The sequence below is a fragment of the Pteropus medius genome, unplaced genomic scaffold (assembly GCF_902729225.1).
Source record: "Pteropus medius unplaced genomic scaffold, Ma_sr-lr_union100, whole genome shotgun sequence".
Lineage (NCBI taxonomy): Eukaryota > Metazoa > Chordata > Mammalia > Chiroptera > Pteropodidae > Pteropus > Pteropus medius.
The window spans coordinates 5,646,105-5,667,409 of NW_024349225.1; the positions used below are offsets into that span (position 1 = coordinate 5,646,105).

General features: G+C 49.1%; 2 protein-coding genes across 11 annotated transcripts in view; one reads left to right on the top strand and one right to left on the bottom strand.

Moving 5' to 3' along the window:
• Positions 1-16,234, top strand: part of NCF2 (neutrophil cytosolic factor 2) — a 32,276-nt gene extending 16,042 nt beyond the window's left edge. Inside the window, exons 5-17 of the mRNA XM_039881277.1 lie at positions 2,099-2,207; positions 4,357-4,491; positions 5,388-5,495; positions 6,678-6,737; positions 8,108-8,151; positions 9,438-9,579; positions 9,774-9,842; positions 10,813-10,888; positions 12,396-12,421; positions 12,798-12,949; positions 13,077-13,188; positions 14,145-14,322; positions 15,757-16,234. Of these exons, the coding sequence (XP_039737211.1) occupies positions 2,099-2,207; positions 4,357-4,491; positions 5,388-5,495; positions 6,678-6,737; positions 8,108-8,151; positions 9,438-9,579; positions 9,774-9,842; positions 10,813-10,888; positions 12,396-12,421; positions 12,798-12,949; positions 13,077-13,188; positions 14,145-14,322; positions 15,757-15,869 (1,324 nt within the window). The 3' untranslated portion in view covers positions 15,870-16,234. The remainder of the gene's footprint in view (positions 1-2,098; positions 2,208-4,356; positions 4,492-5,387; positions 5,496-6,677; positions 6,738-8,107; positions 8,152-9,437; positions 9,580-9,773; positions 9,843-10,812; positions 10,889-12,395; positions 12,422-12,797; positions 12,950-13,076; positions 13,189-14,144; positions 14,323-15,756) is intronic.
• A 1,017-nt stretch (positions 16,235-17,251) lies between these two features.
• SMG7 (SMG7 nonsense mediated mRNA decay factor) overlaps positions 17,252-21,305 on the bottom strand; it is a 62,303-nt gene continuing 58,249 nt past the window's right edge. For all 10 annotated transcript variants that reach the window (XM_039881273.1, XM_039881268.1, XM_039881269.1 and 7 more), the window contains 3 exons: positions 20,540-20,710; positions 20,280-20,422; positions 17,252-19,662 (listed from right to left, as the gene is read on the bottom strand). In XM_039881273.1, the coding sequence (XP_039737207.1) occupies positions 19,549-19,662; positions 20,280-20,422; positions 20,540-20,710 (428 nt within the window). In that variant the 3' untranslated portion in view covers positions 17,252-19,548. The remainder of the gene's footprint in view (positions 19,663-20,279; positions 20,423-20,539; positions 20,711-21,305) is intronic.

A 21,305-nucleotide genomic window follows, 5' to 3' on the forward strand; every position in this document is an offset into this window, starting at 1 on the left:
TCACAGCTGAAGTTCGTCTGCTTCACTAGCTCGCCAGGGAGGAAGGCACAATTCCAGGTTAATGCCGACAGCACCTAAAGTGTGTGTCCTTCTGCTGTCTCACACACGGGCAGGGGGACACTGAACTGCACGTGCCCATGGAACAGGACAGCAGCTCCTCCTTCTTGGCTCAGTGAATGGGAGCCCATCCCCCAGCTTAGGAAGAAAGAACGGGAATATTCGAAAGAATGTGTAAAGTTCTTGAAATGCTTCCTGCTTCTTAAGGAAGGGCCTGCATGCTTTTGATAGGTTTACAATCAATTTATTAACAACAAACACATGTTAGAGAAAGGCCATCCTCGTGTTTCAAGCCCGGGCTGTCTTCTCCCATGGTCACACAGCCACTGCTGCTGTGTGACTAACTTCAAGCCCAGTGGGGACAGAATGTCTAGCTTCTCCCCCAGCCACCCTGGGGACACATTCCTTAGGACTCTCTCAGCCAACCCGCCCTCCTGGTCAGCTCTAAGCACCCCGGAGATCAGAGTTCCAGCTTCTACACCTGTGGATTTTGATCTCCCGATAATACTTAATATAGTAGAGAGTGTTAAGTAAGCATGTAATAAATGGCTGGTATATGAATTTAACTGCCAGAGTTTTAGAGCTGAAAAAATAATATAATGATAATAATAACATAAATTACTATGTGTACCGGGAACCGTCCTATGCACCTGAATGTTTCGCCTCTTTTAGTTCTCACAAAACCCCTGGGAAGCACTTGTTCTCCTGTAATTCTGAAGGTGAGGAAACAGACTTAGAGAAATTAAATAACTCGCCCTTCATCACTAGATAGTAAGTGGCAGAGCCAGGACTCAAATCTACGTGGTTTTGACTCTAGAAATTAGACCTGGGACCACGTTCTAGCAAGCTCCTCATATCACGTGCTCCTTGTACATAATACGCCCCTTATATTATTGACTCAGAACCTGAGGCCAGGGAAATACTTTGCCAGAGTCTCCCAGTTAGCGACAGAGCCGGTGGATCTGGTCCCAGTCTCCTGGCCCCTGTCTTAGGGTACCGTCACTATACCCTACCCCCTCCTGGGGGTCCCCACCAGCCTGAGTCCACATTCCACATGGCAGCTCTGGGTCAGACAGTGGCCTGGGGACTTGCAGTTCAGTTGCTCTGTGGGAGCCATGACCAGCAGGCAAATTCGTTCCTGCCAGGCCAGGAGGCCGACGGGGGTGGGGGTGGATTGTTTTTGTTGTCCTCACCCCACCTCTGCACCCTACCTTGCTGCCCAGTAATGGCTCCCTTCCACCAGGGCCTCTGCAGAGGTCAAGGGCAAGCCAAGGAGAGGTGGTCCAGGTCCTGCCCACACCCCCGTGGGCGCTCATGGATGTGACCGGCCCCATGCTCCGCTGCAAATCCAGCGACAGCAGCCCTGATAGCCCTCGAGCCAGTCAGCACAAGGCCAGCCCAAGAAAGCCCAAGGCAGGGGGTGCCCAGAGCTGTGCTAGAAACGGGACTCGGCTTCGGTGGTGGTTTCTTTTTTCCAAAGCGTGTGGAGGAGGAGGGAGGGGAGAGGAAGCTGAGCCGGCCACAACACAAAGAACTAAGTCAAGAAGCAAAGGAGAAGGCTGGGGCATAGGGACGGGGTTCGGGGGGGTCAGTGGCTGTGAGTAAAACCCCTCTAGAGAGCTGAGCTCTGTCAGCCGTGTGTTGCCATGTCGGGCTCCCTGGCCTTGTGCTGGGAGCAAGGAGTGAGCACAGGGCCTGGCCGGCGCTGGCTGGGCCCGGAGCTCCCAGGACAGAGGGAGGGCTCATTTGCAAAGTGCCGAGAGGTTTGTCAGAAAGGTGGGCGTTGTATGCAGCCAACGGAGAAGAAAATTCCTGCGATTGCCTGAGACTGGGGGACACTCAGGGGCGGGGGGGCATCTGACGCACTGAGTTCTGTAGAAAACCGGGGCTCAGGGCTGGTGAAAACTGGAGCAGGTCCGAAGGCGTCGGAAGCCTTCTCGCCCCAGCGCAGCCTGTGGGGAAAGGGGCGCAGTCACACATTTTATTCCGCAGTTTTTCCTCTGTTTCCTGGACCGGTTTATTTCCTTCCTCTGTCCTCCAGATATGATTCAGCTATTAAAGACCTTAAAGAAGCCTTGACTCAGCTTCGCGGGAACCAGCTGATAGACTACAAGATTCTGGGGCTGCAGTTCAAGCTGTTCTCCTGTGAGGTAAGGAGGAAGGGCCCCGCCTGCACGCGGGGGCGTCGGCCTGAGCGAGTATTCCCGATAATCGATAATCGCATCATTCAGGTGGACGGGCTCTTTGCCCAGCGTCGGTCTAACAAATCCAGAGTCACGGCTTTGCTATCCAGGCAGGACCTGCCGTCACCACGCTCAGGGCCCCAAATACGGACCTTTCTCATTAACGGTTCTGGCCTCATGTACTTGGTTCATACTCAAAGAGAGAATGAGGATAATTTGGCACAAATCTGTCCCCTCTTGCTCAAAGAACAGCTCAAAGCACAAATCTGAGAAAGGTTTCCATAGAAGGATGACTTATTTTCTGTATTACCAAAAGGGAGAAACATGATTGGCTTTGATGTCACAGGTTTGCATAGTTTTTCCAACCAACCCTCCCCACTCCCCTCCTAAACCTCAAACACCCCAGTCACTTTAAAAACAAAAATCCCTGCAAATATCAAAGATCTTTATTTAGAAGAATCACTGAAAAAAGGTCCCCCTGCTTTAGTTTCTCAGGCAAGAGAAGCCAAGTGTTCCCAGGGTCACCCAAGACTAATAATAGAGTCCTCAGCTACCCAGGCCCCTGGGAATGCGTGTCCCCATCCAGCCCAGCAGTGGGCCAGCAATTTATTTTACTTCTCCCAGTCCAGGGGAACGAGGCGTTGTGGTGGGAACGGGCTCGCATTTGGCCGGCTTCTAGAGTTGTTTGTCTCATTCATGGCATTTTTGATGTATTGGACCAAGTAACTCTTTGTCATAGGGGACTGTCTCGTGCATCGAAGGATGTTGAGCAGCATCTCTGACCTCTACTCACTAGATGCCAGTAGCGCCCCACCCCTGTGTGACAGCCTAAAATAGCTCTAGAAACAGCCACTCACTGAGAACCACTTATATAGATTAAAGGGTTAGGGGACCAAGTAACTCTAGAGAAGGGGTCATAAAACAGTGTCATCGAAGCAGAATTCATGCAGGAATGTCCCCTCTGCAGTTGGAGCTGAAATGACCCACGGGCAGGAAATACTGGCCTTGTGGGCCTCTCTGCAAGTGAAGTAGACTTTTCAGAGTCTAAGGCATTTGCTACACGGGACCTTCCGGTCATTTCCATTCTTATAATGCCACTCCTCCCTTCCCAGCAGGGTACAACCCTGGCTTTGAGAAATTACACCATCCTTTTCGAAGAGAGGCTCGGGCTTCGCCAGTCATAGAGTCATCAAAACCCGGCGTAGAAAGGTCTTAAAGGAAGGTGGCTTAGAACTGAATAGCAAGTTTTAAAAGGCTTTGAATTCTTTCGTTCTGAACATATAGTCAGGGATGGGCTCGGCCAGCCAAGCTTGTATGCAAAAGGCAACAGCTCACCGAGGCTCAGAAATAGCCTGGGAAGGGAGTCTAGTTTTTTGTTTTGTTTTGTTTTTAATCTTGCCAATGCATCCAAAAGATGTGATTCTATATGTAAATTGTGAAGCATAATAATTAAACAAACACTCATGAACCTACCACGCAGCTCAAGACTTGGAAAATTATGGCTGTTGGTGCATGTGCTGTTCCCTCCTGCTCCAGAGGGAGGCGCTGCCCCGGGTTTGTGTTGAGTCTCTTTCCAGCTCCACCAGACCTCTGCCCTCCCGGCTTCTTCGTGCCCGTATGACTGTCTCACAGTTTTGCTACCTCCGTGTTCTGGGCAGGGTTCTGTCGGTGCCGGTGCAGGATGATGCACCTGGCACCCTCTCTCCCCACCCCGCGCCTGTCCAGTCTTTCAACAGAGAGGCTCATGGACAGGAGTTGGTGTGGGAGGCCGCTCACGTGTATTTTACTCCCAGCTTTTCAGTGGGGTCTTGAGTGTGTCACTCTTCTTGATACTAAAGCAACACAGTAGTTCCTGTTCCCTCCCAGCCTACTTGGTTGTTGAAAGGATGCACACAATTTTGGATTTACGGATTACACGGTGCTCACTTAATGCTGTGCTTGTGCTGGACCTAACTTGGTAGCAAGATTAATCGTATTGTATTTTAGATATTCCCAGGAGAGCTGGGAAAGGGAGAAACGTCACCAGGCAGCATTCCGGGAGCATCATGCAAGCTCTTCTCTGGTGCCTTGATTTGGAGCAGCCTCTGGTTTCATGGTGTGGCCTGTGCTTTTCTAGGTGTTATATAATATTGCTCTCATGCACGCCAAGAAGGAGGAATGGAAAAAGGCGGAAGAACATTTAGCGTTGGCTATGAGCATGAAGTCTGAGCCGAGACATTCCAAGATTGACAAAGCCATGGAATGCGTTTGGGTAAGCATATCGGTGATACAGGGCGGTGGAGGATGTATTCAGATTTTCATTTGTTTCAGTGGACGTGTGAATTAAGAAATCATTAAAGTGGTGCTTTTACCTTCTCTGAACTCTAGGTAACACTGATCTGGGGGTCTAGTTCCACGCAGCATCTTAAATCTGGAGGTGCTGCTGTAAGCTGCAGCCTAGAGCATGGGAGAGCAGAGCCTGGCCTCATCACTCCGCAAACCCCCCAAGTGGGGCTCTGCGGCAGCACATGAGGGGCAGGAGGCTGGGGACTGGAGCCAAGCACAGGAGGGCGGAGGCTGTTCCCGCTTGCTCACCACTGAGTCCTTGCTCACTGTTGAGTCTATCTTTGTGACGGCTCTCACAAAAATGCATCGATTATGTGAACGAATGATGAAAATTATCCATAGTTAGAGCACATTTGAGATGAAGTTAGTTTTAAATCAGATTTTTAAAACACCAGGAACAAAGGAGCACAAGTCAGCCTTGACATAGCTGCCAACGTCAGTGGACACGGGTCCCAGGAGAGCATTGTGTGGGCCTTGGTGGGGTCCTGGACCACCCTTGGGTTGCAGTGCCTCCTATGCCGTGACAGCCCCACCCGAGCCACACAGAGCGGGAGGGGGCAGCTCCCCTGGGAAAAGAGGATGCTAGGCAAATAACACCAACAGATGTCCACACAGCCTGTCAGTGTAAGATGATATTGAAACCAGCTGTTCCCACCTTAGACACCCTGAAATAATGGCAAGTTCAGTCCTGACACACATTCATAAAAAGTGCTTTTGTGAGGTTATCTCAAGGGATCCTTGCATCCGTTCAGTGAGGGAGGCAGGACAAGCCTCGAAGCCCCATTTAACAGGTAAAGGAATACTGTGCTCTCTGTGTTATAGAAACAGAAACTGTATGAGCCAGTGGTGATCCCCGTGGGCAGGCTGTTTCGACCAAATGAGAGGCAAGTGGCCCAGCTGGTCAAGAAGGACTACCTGGGCAAGGCTACGGTAGGTGGGCTCCCTCATCTTCCCCAGAGTCCTATGGCGGGGAAGGAACCCTTGGGAAAAGGGCACCCCACCTTGTCGTTCTGCCTTGGGTTGGCGGCGAGAGTGTGGAGGTCTCGACGAAAGATGGGCAGATGCTTCCAGTGTATTTTCTCCAGGTTCCTCATTCCTCCCTTCCTGCTTGGGCGAGGGCCACAGGCTTGCTCACAGGATGCTGAGTCCTGGGGGCTGAGCCAGTGGAAAGAAAACGCAGCTATGAGGTGCTCACTAAATGTGGAGAGAACGTGTTAGGCAAACAGACCAGCGCAGCGTCCTCTTGGCTTAATGCCCCCGGTAGCCCCACCTCCACAGCCCTGTGGCTAGCCTCCTTAAACTGGACTCCTTCTGAATTCGGGTCCTAAATCCTTTCAGAAATGATCCCAAGTGAGCCGACAGGCCCCTTCCAAAACTGCACTTGACTTCGACACATTCATAGGCTTAAGTTGCCCACAGACGGGTCGGTGGGTTCTGGCACAGCGGAGAGCCTGGGTTAGTGGGAGCATCCCAATCGATGTCCATCAGCGGGTAAATGGATAAACAAAACGTGATATCGCCGTACCATGGGGAAAAGGAATTCAGTACCAGTGCGAGTTATAACATGGACAAACCTTGAAAACATTATGCACGCTGTGTGAAGGAAGCCAGACAGAAAAGCCAGAGTCCCATTTACGTGAAGTATCTAGAACAGGTAAATGCACAGGAATTGAAAGCAAATTGGCGGAGGAGGGGGGAATGTGGAGTAACTGTGTGACGGGTGTGGCGTTTCTTTGGGGGTTGGTGACAATGTCCAGAGGTCGTGGCTGAGCAGCATTATGAATGTGCCGAAGGCCACTGCGTTGTTCACTTTTAAACGCTTAATGTTGTATTATGCGAATTTCACCCCAATAAAATAATTCGGAAAAGACAAAAGGACAGAGAGCGAGCCTGCTGGGGTAGTGCGGGTGGGGCGGGTTCTAGCTTCTTCAGTTGCTGGGACGTCTAAGCCAGAGGCTCAGCTGTCCAGTCCTTAGCCACTGTTCCCTTCTGGAACCAGGCACCAGTGACAATGCATCCGGAGTGGGAGAAAGGAGGGAACCCTAGGAAAACCACAGAAGGATGGGGGACCAGTGCTGGCAGAGCCCTCACACCCCCCTTCCTCGATTTCAGGTGGTGGCATCTGTGGTGGATCAAGACAGTTTCTCGGGCTTCGCTCCTCTGCAGCCACAGGTGAGGCGGCCCTTCCTTCTCGTGGATCTCGGTCTTCAGAACTCTCCATGAAACATCCACCAGAGGAGAATATTTCTGCTGAGCCGCCTCATTTTAAGGGCTCCTAACGCTGACCGCTCAACGCCCAAGGGTGTCTGCCTGCCTCTCCTGGTCATAGGCTCCACGACAGGTGGAGGAATCAGGCAGTTTTAGGCTAAACCTCAAGTCCGCAGCAATCAACCCACCTGCTTCCCCCAGAACTCCAGTCTTCAGTTCTCTAAGTCCCAAGAGATCTCTCCCGAAGCCTCAACTATTCTCTCAGAAAAACGAAACACAAGCTATCGAAGACCTTTGAACAATACCTCTTCTCAACTCAGGGGCCAGTAGGGGACTCCTGTGGGGACTAGGGCCTGGTGCTGTGAGCACTCCTGGCTGCATCCACCTGCCAGTGTGCAGGGGATCTCTCGGGAACACAGGCAGGGTGCCCACAGAGAACCCTTTTTCCACTCGAGCGGGGCTCAGAGACAGGGTTCCAGGTGGGCTGGATGACGGAGCTCCCTTGTGAAGGGGAGAGGGCAAGACAGGCTAAGGCGATTTGGACTCTGTTACAAGAGAACGGATATGGGCCAGGGCACTGGTGGCCCTAGCAGGGGGCGGGGTCTCTGAGTGTGGCGTCTACACTCCAGTCGGCACCCGCCTGGTCAGTCCTGGGAGCAGCGCTGACATTCTGCCCAGGCTCGGAATGGTGACCACTGGCCCAGAGTGTGGCCGACGCTGGGGCTCTGGAGGATGAGATGCACAGAGGAGGCCAGAGGGAGGCTTCAGCGTCTGTGACCCCTTTCTCACACGACATGGGGGAAAGCCCTGTAGAGTCCCCTGGGCTTCAGAGCAGCCGGAGGACTCCGGGAGTGGGAAGAAGCCCAGCCACCTGGACTCCATTGCAGTCGGTGTAGATCGGGGAAAGGTCTTGCCTGGTCAGTGACTCTTGAGTTGATTTTTAAATAGCCCCATGCGACATTGCAGACATCTATTACGGAACAGAGCTTTTGAAAACTGTCCTAAGAAAGGGACAGAGCTCAAGGTCAAAAGCATCCTCGTGGCGCCATGTTGCTCTGTGACAGCTACGCTTCTCCAGAAACCAGGTCTGGCTGCAGACGAATTGCTGCGCTGGTGAAGCTTGTGCCCGGGGAGCGGGTGGGAGGTGTCACATTCCAGCGTTGAGTTCGGGCACGCTGTGCCCTCTCTCTAGAACCTGTTCTGATGGCCCTGGAAGTGACTTCTTTGATTTTCTGGTCTGGAAGGAGGCTCGAATTACCTCTAACAGTCTCTTCTTTCTCCCCCTCCTTTCTTTACTGTCCTGTCCTCCTTCATTTCTCTTGAATGTCTGATAGGCAGCTGAGCCTCCACCCAGGCCCAAAACTCCAGAGATCTTCAGGTAAGATAGATATAGATCAATATGCACAATGTCCAAACCTGAACCGATGCCCATAGAGGGGAATAGAGAAGATGAGGCTGGGGCGAGAGTCCAAACCTCGTGGAATTTAGCCTAGTTCATTGGCTTCTTCTGTTTCAAGGTTAGAATGGAGGGACACAGTGGAGATGGAGTCCCATCTCTGGTGGGACTGACCATGGGGGCTTGGCTACAGCTACATGGTGTCCTTGTGTCCCCGTGGCAACAAGCACAGCCACCATAGGGTGAGGGGTTGTTGCTGGACTGCGGCAGTGTCCCAAGGAGCAAGCTGCCTCCCCTGAGGGGGCGGGAAAGCCCCCAGGCTGGGAAGGGCCTGCTGTCTGCAGTCATGGAGCAGAGTGGGAAGCCAGGATGGCCTGGCCTTTCCTGCGTGTTTGCTCTCCAATCCCTATCGGCACATAGTTTCTAAAGAAGAGGAAGGACTCGAGAAAAAGAACTCATCCTTCTGTAAGAGAAGCAGAGAATGACGGAACTTACAGCTTTCTTAAGCATTGTGTCTAAGTAAGGAAGTAAGCCTAGCTCCCCTACCCAATAAAGGTTTTTTTAAAAAAAAAAAAAGTGAAAAAAGTACCAAAGCAAAGGAGTGAGTGAGCATTGGATTAGCTCATTCCTAAACTCTGTCTGCTGGAGGAGTCTGTATCCCCAAGTGCAAAATAGGTCTTGAGGAACCGGTCAGGGGGAAATGGCATCACGTAAGTCAGAGCAGGCAGCCTGGGGACGTCAGTACAGGTCGCCCTCCTCCTGGAAGCTCATCCTCCCAGCGCGCCCCCTCCCCTCCGCGTGCCTGCCGGGCCCCACGCGGGCTCTCACGATTTCTCCTCCCTCCTCCCCAACTTGCCTTCCCTACCCAGGGGGCCCGTCCCCCGCCGCACAGACCCACCCGGCCCAGATGGGGGCGCTGACCGAGCGTACCCACGAGCCTTCCCCCTCAGGCGGGAAGGGAGGCAAGGCCCGCAAGGCCGCCCCGTCCAGTGCTGTGGCGTTTCTTTTATTCCTGTCCCACTGCGTATGCGGCGTGAAGCACCTGCGCGCGCTGTTTCCCACGTCGTCCTTCAGGCAGCCCGAGGAGGCCAGGCCCCCTGCTCAGGGTCCCACCGGCAATTAAACGTGGAGTCGGAGGGTGTCTGGAGCGCGTCTCCCGGCTCCAAGTCCATCGCTCCTGTCCCATAGCGCGGGGGGTGGGGTGGGGGGTGGGGGTGGGGTGCAGACCCAGTCGACGACGGATGGGACCTCGTGTTTAACCCCTGCAGGGCCCTGGAAGGGGAGGCTCACCGCGTGCTGTTCGGGTTTGTGCCTGAGACACCAGAGGAGCTCCAGGTCATGCCAGGGAACATCGTCTTTGTCTTGAAGAAGGGCACTGATAACTGGGCCACGGTCATGTTCAACGGGCAGGTATTCAGGGGACTAGCGGATGCTTTTCGGGCACAAGATCCTGGCAGCGAGTGGCAGAGCTTTCTGAGGGGCAGTATCTGCTAGCTTCTTGCGTCTGTGCCCCACCCCATCACGTCTCTGAGCTGGCTTGCGGTGTGGGCACTGACCAGAGCCATCTTTATGTCCCCTTTCTGATCTGTAACCTTGCACTGCAGAAGGGGCTCGTGCCATGCAACTACCTTGAACCCGTGGAGCTACGGATCCATCCTCAGCAGCAGCCCCAGGTACTGTGAGGCCAAGGCCTGACCCACCCCCCACCCCTCAACCACCCAGGCACCTCTCCATGCAAAAAGGTGCTGTCACAATCGCTGAAGACTCACTAGTCCTGAGCCTGCCTCGAGCTGGCACCAGCCGCCTGGAGCTGAACCTGGGGATGAGGGAAAAAACCAAGAAGTGCTGAGCAAAAGGTATCTGCTAGGCCTCTTGGGATCACCCAGCTCTGTGACTCCTCCTAGTCAAAGGTGACCTGAGACCCAAAGCCTAGAACATAGGAAGGTTAGGTCTTTTCACAAATGTCCTCTTCACCTGGAAGAGTGGCCAGTGTGTTGGCTGGAGAAATGCCATTAAAAAAGGAGACCTGCTTAGTAGCACTGAGTGAGGAGGGCAGCTGCTGCTGCTGAAGCTGCTGCCACACCCTCTGTCACCCCGCGCAGGCCTGGTGACTGGGCTTTGTTGGATCTGAGCAGCCGTGTAGATGGCTGATGGCAGTGGAACATGTCTCTCTTGAGTCTGTGCAACCAGTTGTCCTCTGTGAGTCTGGCCCTCCCTTGTCAGTCACTACACTCAGATGACTTAAAAGTTTTAAGTGCCACACGAAGAGGTGGAATTTTTCCTTTGAAGGAACACGATGTGTGTGGACTGAAAGGGTGAGCTAAGCCGAGAGCTCAGGACGTTCCAGCCTCCAGATTTCCGAGGCAGCTAGGAGGGGCGACTTGACAGTGGGGCCCTTTTAGGTGGCGTTAGGATTCTTATTTCTACTGCGGTTGGTCTTCACCGGGCCAACCCGCCTCCCCGTTTAACCTGCACTTTCCTTAGTCTCGCCTGAAGGTCACCACCTCTCTAACGTGTAGGAGGTCGTTTGTCTCTGGCTCCGTTCCACGGTGGTCTGCAGCGTCTCCTCCTTCCCCAACTCCTACTCTTGTCAAGAACTTTGTCTGAATGAAGGTTCTTACTATCTCCTCCTGTCACCTCCAGGAGGAGTCCTCCCTGGAGTCTGATGTCCCAGCTCCTCCCAGTTCCAGTGCTCCTGGAAGACCCCAGTTGTCACCAGGTTAGTGTCCCTGGAGCAACATCTTAGGGATCTCTCCCGGCCTTCCAGGAAACTCTGGATTCCTCTCCTCTCAGCTTGTGACCTCGCAACCCCAGGGCCCCCTCTCCTGCACCACCCACCCACTCAGAACACAGGAAATAGATGTCCCTCTCCCTACCTGCTCCAGAACGCTCATGGGGTAAATGTAGCTACTTTCTGGGGGACAGAGAGTGTCCTAACTCAAGTCAAACCCCTCAGTCATTAATGCTGAATCCTTGCCCCAAGAGGAACGGTTGAAGTAATTGCACATGTCCCTCAGAGGGGGTGACGTGGCTCTTCAAAGGTCTGAGGAGACTCTCCTGTGTGTGCAGAGGGAAATCGTGGGCTTTTTGTCACTGATGCAGCTTAAGCAGATTCTGAATGAGTGTCTGGTAGAGATGCAACGAGCAGGTGGACTGTCCAGATTCTGGATCAATGATCATCGCACCCACCAGATCATTAGAATTACTTGGGATGATCCCTACACCAATTTTTACTTTGAATAATGTCAAACCCATAGAAAAGTTGAAAGTACGCCAGAATACCCTTTACCTAATTGTTAACATTTTGCACCATGTATTCGCCCTGCTCCTTTCTCTCTCTATAATTTTTTTTCAAGTGGTTGGGCCACTTGAGTTACGGAGTCACAGCACTTCACCCTACACTTCAGCGCACATTCCCTAAGAACAAGGACATTCTTCTGCATAACCCCATACGATTGCTCTACCCAGACATTTAACACTAAGGTTATGTTACAGAATGTAGATTCCATATCCAGATCTGTTCTCTGTTACCCCCCAAACCTCCTTGATAACTTGTTTGTGTTTTTCAATGTCTAGGAGCCCATCAAGGATCACATATTAACCTAGAAGATTTTAAGAATATAAATTCCTAGGCCTTAGATTCTGATTTTTTAGGGATGGAATTGGGCTTAGGAATTTGTATTTCTAGAAAAAACTTCCCGAGTAATGCTAATGATCAAACTGGGTTTGAGATCAGTGTCCTTTTTGGTCATGAACCCCCTAGAGTGACTATCTTTATGCATACTTATCTCATAGAAATTATATGCCATATTAATATATTATGCACATTAGAAAACATACACAAAAATAAAGAACAAGGTAAACATAACTGGTTCCAACATTTCTTCTCGTGGCCCCTGGGTCATCTCGCATTCCTTGTTTTTCTTTGCTTTGGAGTCCTCTGATTTAACTGACCTGCGAGACGGGTTGGTGAGGAGGTGATGGTCCTTTGATACTCATACACTCCCTAGAAGCAGAGACTGTGTTCCTTTGTGCATTCATGGCTTTGCTCTGCACATTTCCCCGGAGTGAGGTTCCTCCCACATTTACTAAGGTTAATAATCACCCCTGAGATGATGAACGGGTATGCACTCGGGTGCTCTGAGAAGTTTCGTTCTGTGTATGGCAGGGGCTGGCCAAAAATGTTCATTCATCTTCTCTTTTTACTCTTTGCCTTCTCCATTTAGGTCAGAAAGAAAAAGAAGAGCCCAAGGTAACATTTTTGCCTTGTACTATTCCAAGTGGTAGAGGATGAAGAGCTTGGGCCATCCACCATGGATTACAGAAATCGTCCCAAAGACAGGGCAGACCAGTTGCCACCATACACACAGTCTGTGGGCTAGGAAGCCCCTCGACAGCTCCCCCCGACCCCCGCCTCCATACACACAGTTCCAACTGGCCCATAGCTGATGGGCCAGATCTCGCTCAGTGGGAATTCCTATCCAAGCAAGACGTGGGCTAGAGAACCCCCGAAGGCCCGTCACGTTGCTGGCCTCTCCCTGTGCCCTCAGTAGGCTGTGGTGGTCCAGGAGGTTGCTAAGAGGAAGCCCCAGACACTTATGAGTCCCCTTTGCTTCCTCTCCCCTCAGGAAGTCAAGCTCAGTGTCCCCATGCCCTACACACTCAAGGTGCACTACAAGTACACAGTGGTCATGGAGACGCAGCCCGGACTGCCCTACAGCCAGGTCCGGGACATGGTGTCCAAGAAACTGGAGCTCCTGCCACAACACACTAAGCTGAGGTGAGCTCCATGCAAGTAGCAGTTAGGGTTCCAGCTGGGGACCTGGCACTCGCCCGGAGGACGGAAGAGGGTGGCGGTTTGGCACTGGTGTTCTCTGACTTGGTTCTTTCTCATCATCTCTCCCCAGCTACCGGCCTCGGGACAGCAATGAGCTGCTGCCCCTTTCGGAAGAAAGCATGAAGGCTGCCTGGGGCCAGGTGAAAAACTACTGCCTGACTCTGTGGTGTGAGAACACAGTGGTAAGTGCCCTGAGCCCAGGGCTACGGCCATGTCCCCTGGGGCCCCTTCCTCAACAGTTCAGTACTCGTCAGGCATTCATTTTTCTTCTAACTTCAAGTTTGGTGAGGAAACTGAGGTTCAGAGGTTCCACTGCTGGTAAACAGTGGAACTGGGACATGAACCTTAGGTCTTTGGCCTCCACGGGGCCATGTCCACCTTGCTGTTCTGCCTGTGAATGAAGAGAATCTGCCCAGGTTGGAGTGGGCAGCGCCAGGAAACGAGAACTTTTAACACAGAACAGCATGCAGCCTCCCAGGGTTTCTCGTGTTGATTTCTTGAATCCTATGATTCACATCTCTAAAAACTGCATCCTTCTTCAACATTTGTGGGTCAAAAATGACCATATGGTGACTAAAATATACAGTTACATATACAAGAAAAGTAAAACTTCTTTTTTGCGGCCTGTGCGGTGGTTCGCACTTTAACAAGTACCAGAATCACCTAGAGGACTTGTCGAGAAGGATTGCCGGGCCCTGCCCACAGGGCTTCTGTTTTAATAGGTTTGGAACAGAGCTGAAAATGTGCATTTCTAATAAGGTCCCGAGCATTGTGGGTGCTGGAGAAAGGGTGTTGGACTCCCAGGTTTGCCTTTGCTCTTGTCACTTGCTTGTGATTCAACCTGTTTCTTCATCAGAAGTAACAGTAGTACCTATTCTGCCCTTTTCAGGATTACTGTAAAGTTTCAGTAAGATTTTAAGGCTGTATTCGGTCCTGCAGACCTTTTGTTTCATTTATCCAACCATCCAGTATTCATAAAGTACATTAGGTCTCTGCTGGGCACTGATCACAAACTGGCCTTTATGAGTTTATGTCCCAGGTGCTGCACTGACATCCTCAGACCGATTCCTTTAGTGATGATGTTTGCCGTCCAGTGGCCAGGAAGTTCAGGAAACTAATAAGCCCTTTACTATTCCAGGGTGACCAGGGCTTTCCAGATGAACCCAAGGAAAGTGAAAACCCTGATGCTAACGGCCAGACGACAGAACCTCAGCTGAAAGAAGGGAGCAAAGTGGTAGCACTCTTCAGTTATGAGGCGACCCAACCGGAAGACCTGGAGTTTCTGGAAGGGGACGTAATCCAGATTCTATCAATGGGTCAGTGCTACTCTTGGATTACAGAAACTAATTTATATGTTAGCGGAAATAAATTCAAGGGCAGAGGGAAGAAAACCACCAACCTACAAAACAAATTTTAGCCTGTGGTTTTAATCTCCTTTCCAGCTTTCAGCCAGAGGGATCAAAACAGAGAACTCAGCCTATCTGTTGCTCTAATGGGCAGAGAAGATAACATTTCAGTACATTCACATGTAAAGATGGCTAAGTTTCAGAAGCCACGGATTCTCATTCGCAGAGCAAGCGGATTGGAAGTTGGCTGGAATCATTTTGCCTTTGCACCGAGCCATAATACTTGCTTCTGCAAACCACTATTCTTTGGATACATGTACTTTTTGAAGATGTGGGTAGAGTGGGTAAATTGTCTTAAAAGTAGCTATTCAGAATTGCCCTGTGTCTCCGGTGACCTTCCTGATTCTTCCTGATTAGGAATCAAACATTAAAAATAGAAACAGACAGCGGAGAGTTCTTAGTGCTTCTTAAACTACAGTACGCCGAGGCAGCCTTTGGAGTTTGTTAAACAAAATTCCTTGGCCCAGCTTCCAGGGATGTCAAGTCTGGGACGGGACCCACAAATTCGTATTTCTAACAGGCTCCCGGTTATTCTGGTCTACTCACTCCACTGAGAAGCGCTGTTCTAACTCATGGTTTGACTTAGCTTTACTCCTCTATCTGGAAACAAACAAGTCCCACCAACAGCTTTGTTCACACAGCTGAAATGCTGTGCGTTGCTAATGCAAAGGAGTAAAAAACCATTATCGATGACAACAGAAAATCCTAAGAAATGAGGGGGACAAGAATCATGCCTAAGCTGTCTGATATTTATTGGCAGAACGAACTGAAACAAGCTATTAATCCCTCTGGCTTTTTCCTTATTACAGTGGTGATATTATCTATAATCGAGTTATCAGGAAGTCTGAGTGTGTATATATCCTAGCACAGTGCCTGTACTTTACTTGAGGCTCAAAATGGGAGCTATTAAAATACTTGTTTTACAAACATGGACTGAACCCATCACTAGCTCCAATCCTCAATTCTTTGATCTTCTTCTAGTGAACATTCATTAGCAATGTTTAACCAATGACATCTTAGTCAAACCAAAGGTTCCCACGAAGCTCAAATCACTCTTCTGTTAAAAAATCCTACCTAAAGATTCATTGTTCAATTTCTTTCATCTTCTTTTTGAAAAATCTAATTCATTCTGCATTTTATTCCTTCATTATCATGTCTAAGGCAGACACTAATAATAAGGCAGCGAGTCCTATGTCCACTCTTACCTGAACTCACTTTCCAGTACTGACTTTTCTGGTGGCACAATCGGGGTGGAGACTGATGAGACCCGCGTGGAACACCCAGAGATGAGGTGACTTTCCCATACTGGTTTTAGAAATCAATGTCTACTTTTTCTTTTATCAGTGAATGAAGAATGGCTGGAAGGGGAGTGCAAAGGGAAGGTTGGCATTTTCCCCAAGGCTTTTGTTGAAGAACATGCAACTACAGACCTGGACAGCACTCCTAGAGGAGTCTAGGGTTTCACAACCTGTGAAGGTGAAGACGAAAAGGACCATCTCATTCGTAAGGTTTAGGACAACTCTGTAGTACATCGTGCTGAGACCATTATGGTTTGCAAGTGTTAACTACTTTGCTGTTAAAATTTAACCTATTAGACAATAATGTAGGAGTTTAGGATTATGATTACCTGGGGGTGAAGTGCGGGGAGTGGTGGGAAGTGTCTGGAAGGGCATGAGGGGGTCTTCTAGGGTGCTGATAATGTTTCTTACTCTGAGTGCTGGCTACCCAGATGTGTTCATTTTGTGGAAATTCACTGAGTTGTACAGTTATTGTTGGTGCACTTCTCTGTATGTGATAAAAATAAAAAACCGATACTATCAGACTCCTGTGGCCTGAAGTAACTTTACAGGTAATTCAAAAGGCAAACACACAAAATTAACTTTTCTGTTTAAGTCTTATTGCTTAAACAGAACCTAGACTGAATTAGGTTCCATGGAATACAGCTTTCAATTCCACAGAGAATTAAAATACTAGAATCACATCCTTTCATTGCTTCTCAGAGAGGAACATTTGTTGAGTTCAATACTGAATATACGCCATTAACACGGAAGTGATGGAAAAAGCTGTGTACAGGAAGCCAGTTGGTTAGTGGTATCCTATCAGTTAACATTTTATGATATGTATAATACTAATATCTGTGACAGAATGCTGTGGTTTTATCTTGGCTATCATTTAGCCAAATGTCCTGTTTTTCAGTGTTAGCCTGGGTGAAAGATTCCACAGACACTAGGTGTTAGGGCCTGGCCTTAACTCCCCTCCCCGCACTTGTATAGTGTATGTGGCTTTGTTAAGTTTTTCAAGCGTGTAGGTACTTGTGAAAAGCGGAGTCAGGAAATGAAGTGCAGACCGGGTCACACCGAGGTGAGAAGGCTGCTGGTCAGTGTGAACAGACTGGTGTGCTGTGGCAATGGCCCCCGGCGCTGTGGAAGGCCCAGCAGGCTGCCACTGGACATTTGGACACGACTCAAAGACATGCCACCCCAGAGCTAAGAACGATACTTTGATTAGTTGCTGCTAATCAAACTTAGTGAATTTTATAGGCCAAAAGGATAAACTATCTCTGAATAGTCTTATTAACAGAGACAACAGGGATAAAAATGGTAGATGTTAACTCCTTTGCATAAGCCATTCTTTATTAAATAAAATGATTTTGATAGTTTCTTTCTACCCATCCCTTCCCATAATAATGCATACTAACAGCAAAAATAACCCTGAAGTGTATTTGAATTCTGACTATCTTTGCCTTCTTTCTTCTAGATGACGTCTGAAAAGTTTAAATTCTTGCTTTTTAAGTTGGATTTTCCTTTAGGGTAGAAAAGAAACCATCTATACACAGATCTGGTTGGAGAGAACATGGTTTAATTAAAGGCAAAGCTGATTTCAGCAGCTGCAGGTCTTGCACAGACAGACCAAAACAAAACAAAAAACCCAAACGAAACAGAAACAAAACAAAAAGAAAGTTTACTACACAAAACCAGTTTCTGATGAAGATTCTCCTCTCTCTCATTACTCCACACTGAAGATGCTAAGGCGAGGAACTCTGCCCCACGAGTCAGAAAACATTCCAAACACCGAATTCTCATGCAGAAATGGGGCTGTAGATGGGACGTGGGTGCTACGGGGCGTGAGATGGTGAACCTGGTTAGCTGGTCTCGGGTGCAAGAGTCAGTGACAGTTCAAACACTGGAATGTCGCAGCTGCCTGAATGCAGAGCTCAAACACGCAAAAGGGGGTAAAGGTAGCAGGAAGGTGACTTGGAAGGGAGGGACTGGGGAAAGGTGGACACAGGGAAGGGGCTGGAGAGAAGCACAAAGGGTTTCATATTGCCACTGGGTGGGGGGGCGTCACGCGTTCAGACCTTCCAAAAACAAAAACAAAAACCAAAACCAAAACAAAAAACCCCAAATATCATGTCAAACTAAGAGAGCTGTAACGTAATCATACGGGACTCCGACCACTCTCCGAAGAGCAGTGAGCATTAATCTCACCCCTTTTCATTGCTGTGGTTGCCCAGACGCCAGTGACAACCCAGTGACAACTGGGGCTCTCGGACGTGCTTTGCTCTGCAGCTGTTTCTCAGCTCTGAAGTCCCACACTAACTCCACACACTCAGACACACCACCCCTCCCCCTGTGGGAGGGCAGCTGGGCACGCGCGCGCACACACTCGCCGTACACACAAAGGAGAGACCGCCCAGAAAATAAACCTAACCACTAGCACAGCAATTGGACATTTAGATTGTTTCCATAATTTCCCCTTAAAATATTACTTTTCCAGGAAATGACTAACAGAAATGCTGTCCTTCTGTTTCTACACAAGAAAATGTTCAGTCCTCTTTCCTTCTAATAAATATCAAATAAAAGTTTATTTTCCTTTTCTTCCGCCTTTTCCAGAATGGACTTCGTTGTTTTCCTCTGTGCGTGACGCACACACGTGTCCATGTGGCCTTGGATTTCTCTCTGAAAGTGGAGGCTGGAAGACCGCAGCTGGCGGGGCCGGGCCCCTCTGCGGGCTCCGGAGACGCGCTGCTTGCTTCCTCTTCAGGCTGTCTTTTGGGCCCCAACTGCTGGACCCCATGCTGTTGCTCCTTGGCGAGATGTACACATTAGGAATAAAAACAATTACTAGCACACAGCATAGAAGAGGAGCGGGTTGGCGGGAAGGATGGGAGGATGGGGGTGGTAAGCAGGACAGGGGCACAAAAACCAACCAAACGAAAATAACCACACTGAAAGCTTCTACCTATTAAAACGTCAGGCCATGAGTAGACCAGCCTGCCTTCTGAGACTGCTTGCTCTGCTAGCGCAAAATGTACAGGAATCAAAAACGTTAATTAAAATCCTACAGCAGTCGTCTGCTAGTCCAGCCCAGCACCACCACCAACTCTGCATCCTCGACTGGGGCTCGAGCACCTACAGAGAGAAGGGCATTTCCTGCTGGAGTCTCCAGGCCAGAGGAGGGCCTACCAGAACCTTCTGAGTGAAAGCTGAGGCCTGTACTCTCCTTCACGGAACACTGCCACTGGCTGAAGAGGTCCGTTTCCCCATCCTGTCACCACTGACCTCTCACGGGTGCAGTGAACGGGCCCTTCCTTGCTACACACTGACTAGAAGCAGCACATCTGTGTATGGAAGAATTCAGTGTGATTTTTTTACTACTGAGAGTAATAACAATAATAAAAGATGTTCAGGAATAATTTCAACTACATTCTCAGTCAGCAAAGCAATCATTAATGGATTCCTATTTTATTCCCCAAAGAGGAAAAAAGGACTGAGAAGTTCCCGTTGGCTTCTCCCATCTGCCTTCCCTTCTCAGCTTTCACTTCCCACGCGGCTGGGGACATGCACGATGGAGAAGGTGAGAGGCGGTGATATCAGGTAACTGAGTGAGACAAACAGCAGTTCCTCTCTCCCTCCGGAAGGCCCCGGGGGGACGGAGAGTTCCTGATGGTTTTTCTTTTTGTTGCACTGCGGACATTTCGTGCACACTCAGCGGGCTGGTGGAACACTTACACCCTCTTGACAGCAAGAAACAGAAAAGAGGGCTGCCACCTGCAGGGGACTGTGTGGGCCAGTCCTGCAAACCCAACATGCCATGGTTTATGGAGCCTTCATTCCCAGGGTTGCCACTCTGGCCTCAGTGTGGAGGGTTCATGGTGCCTTGTCCCCGCTGCTGTTTCTGCTTCTGCTGCATTAACAGCTGCTCCAGAGCGGAAGGTCCAGGATGCATCATGGAGCTGGACCAGATAGACTGAAAAACAGCCCAGAGCTTGTCAGCAGAGGTCAAATGTCTGGTTGTCTGAAAGGACTTGTTTTTCAATCCCAGCCAAATATAAAGGCATATATGTCCCAAGATCCCCACCCCCTAAAAAAATTAAGCTATTAGAAAAAGTCATTGTAAGGCTGTCTTCAAAACTAGTTAGTTAGATTATTTTAAACCCGAAAAGGTAAAAGTATGTTTGATATGGGGTCTTTTTATTAAAACTTAGCTCCATGTGGGACCATAGAGTATTTACTGTATAGGTTTTAGGCAAACATAACATTTAAAAAAATTAGATGCCCTTCTTTCACTTGTTCAGAAAAGGCTTAAACCATTCCAAGATGAATCAGAATTTTACTAACTTTAGAATGCAACTAAGACCTTGTGTTTCTGGACCCCTGAAGACACTGTTTTATCACTAGTGAGTTCACAAGTTAAAAAAAATAATCCCATTCAAGAATCTTGTAAGGCAGGCCACGTTTCTAGAACTTTGCTAGATATGTGCTATGAATCAATCAATTCTAAGGGCCTTAGGAATAAACCTAGCTATTTATGTAAATAGAAGCAGAGCCATTATTTTGTGATTCTTGTTCCTGAAATCTACTCACCTTTAGGCTTTCCATGAGGACAGCAGAGGAATCCTCCATGGAGGGGCCATGGCTTGTCCAGGTGCCACTTGGAGTAGTCTGATGCCAACTGCTCTCAGAGGATGGTGTTGCCGAGAGATAATCAATGCCAAACCCACCCATGGCTAAAGGATGAAAAGAGATAAGAATTCAACATGTTCTATGACTGCCAAATACCAAAAGCCAGGGAAAAGTAGAGAAAGTTATTTCATTTCTGCTAAGCAACAAAGCCTGGATCTCACCTGGCTTATCCGTTTTCCACCGATCTACACCTCTTCTATCCCTGTTATCTGGAGTCCCAATGGGTCCAAAATTGGAGAATGGAACAGAATTATGGTTGTGTGCTGGAGGGGAGCTTGGCAGGCTGCTCGGGTTAGAGGAATGAGGAGACTGGCTGGCTGGTGTTGAATGGTCTATTAAATCATGACAAAAAAGGACACTCAATAGATGTTTCATAAACATACCAAGAACTAAAGTTTCCTATAGATCTGATCACTTAAATTCTACTAAAAATAACCACAGGGCTTTGGAGGAAAGACAAAATAAGGGCCCAAAAAGATTCTGCCAGGTGTACGAATCTGTTTCATTACTCAAAGGTGAGGCATCTTTTTTCCCTTAGAACAAAAGAGAACAGTAGACAATTTTGTTGAGAGCACTGCACTAATGTGGCACGCCTGTTTCAGGTAAGTATCTATGAGTCTTCTCCATCAGAAACAGAACTGCCTAATCTTAAGAATTACTATTAAATCAGAGTCCATTTATAAAACAGGGATAAAAAGTATCTTTTAAAAGTGCAACTTTTCTTGCAAAGAATGAATACCTACAGATAAAATGAAAAAAATAGCTGAAAACCTTAAGATAGAACCCATATTTTTCTCCCTTATAACTCTGCTGGTTACCGAGGCTATGAAAAAGTTTTTCTAGTAGCATTTGTTATGCAGACCAGCTCATCAGGGTTTTTTCCTAACTATTTTCTTTCAGAAGATACTTTAAAAAGACAAAACAACC